At 49.1% G+C, this 1,489-nt stretch overlaps 1 protein-coding gene across 1 annotated transcript in view; it reads left to right on the top strand.

Annotated features, from left to right (window-relative positions):
* The window catches only part of T265_07591 (hypothetical protein), a gene marked incomplete at both ends in the record, with an annotated part of 9,347 nt that extends 8,201 nt beyond the window's left edge, over window positions 1-1,146 (top strand). The window contains 2 exons of the mRNA XM_009173148.1: window positions 805-974; window positions 1,041-1,146. Of these exons, the coding sequence (XP_009171412.1) occupies window positions 805-974; window positions 1,041-1,146 (276 nt within the window). The remainder of the gene's footprint in view (window positions 1-804; window positions 975-1,040) is intronic.
* Between the last annotated feature and the right edge of the window lie 343 nt (window positions 1,147-1,489).

The raw sequence follows: 1,489 nt of genomic DNA, 5'->3' as shown, positions 1-1,489 counted from the left end.
GTCAGTGGCGTTCGTGCTGTCAGTTTCTTTCCAGATTGTCTGATTGAGCGGTTGGAGGTGTAGGCACCTCAGTATGCTTGACATAGGCTAGCACTAGGCCCCCTCCCTCACCCACTCTTTTTCCCTTTTTTCACTGTAGGGCTTTTAATATAATTATATATATATGACTATACGAACCTTATGGTTGTACGGCAGTGAAGCACCAGTGCCAACACTGATGTTGCTGTCTTTGATGATGATGATGATGATGATGACCAACAGAGCGGGAGGAAGTTCGTCAGGATCCTAGAGGGACAAAAAGTACTCAGTCATTTCCGGTTAACGGCTATTTGAACACTCCATGAATTCAGTTTCCTGTGTTACCATACAGGGTCTGTAGCCGAGGTTTCCTCTCAGAAAACAGAGTGTACTGGAAGGTGTGAACCCTACCGTAGTATGACGGTCTGTGTGCTCTTATGAAACACTCGACCATACTGAGTGGTGTCCGTGCGACACTCAGTCTCTCATTAGAGGTCGCTAGTTGTTAGAGGTCTGACTAACACAGCCTCCTGGCCCTCCAGGTTGAGAGTTTGAGCATATGTGGCGACTTATTCTAAAAAAATGGTAATGTGTTTGCACTTCCCACCAAAAACCGCTCCCCTGCTATTAGGCTTTTGAGCCAAAGGCTTTAGTCAAGGAGTCCCCTTGCCTAGGTCTGGGCGCCCTGTCAGTCTCCAAGCCCACATGCAACCATGATACAACCAGCCACTTGCTGCATACAGCAGGGCGGGCAGGCGAAAATGTGCTACTTCTGGTGCTTTCAAGTTTTCCCTATTCTACCCGAACCCACCATGTTTGGATACTTTCCCTGCAGGTTCCGGCACTAGGACTGACCGCTTTGTTCATCAGGAATCACACCCAGCCGCGGTTCCTGTAGGTTTGACTTCAGTGAAAACCCTAAATACTCTGAAATCTGTTTTCGGTGTATGCTGCATGTGAGAAACAAGGATACAAGGCGCAGGCACTATGATCGAACTGACTGACCCCTCACTGTCATTCAGGTTCCACCTGCGCACTTCTGATGATTCGGAAGCCGCTGCAGCTGGATATACCGGGATGAGTATTGTGTTAGCGATCGAGCGGAAGCGTCTCCAATTGATTGGATAACCGCTGGTAGTCCCCTCTAACCAGTTCGTTTGACAACGTCTGTGAAAGGATCTCAACAAAGTGAGGTGTATGCTTACGCCCCCAGAGGACTGTAGCTCCGAATCGTCGCTGGTGACATGAATGATCAAGGAGGTAGACCAAGAGCATCAGACGCCCAACTGGGTAGTAGCTGTGGATTGGACATGAGACGAATGGACAAGGGGGATCGCTTGGTTCAGATGTGTGCCGAACACAGACTGTTCCGCCGCAGCACGAATTTCCGGAACAGCGAAAATCGCTTGACAACGTAGTGCTCAATAACAAACCAGCCCCGAATCCAAATAGACCACATCACCGTCAGCTA

The sequence above is a fragment of the Opisthorchis viverrini genome (genome assembly GCF_000715545.1).
Source record: "Opisthorchis viverrini unplaced genomic scaffold opera_v5_175, whole genome shotgun sequence".
Taxonomy (NCBI): Eukaryota; Metazoa; Platyhelminthes; class Trematoda; order Opisthorchiida; family Opisthorchiidae; genus Opisthorchis; species Opisthorchis viverrini.
Note: the sequence above shows the minus strand (reverse complement) of the source record. Positions and strands in the feature narration are given on the sequence as shown.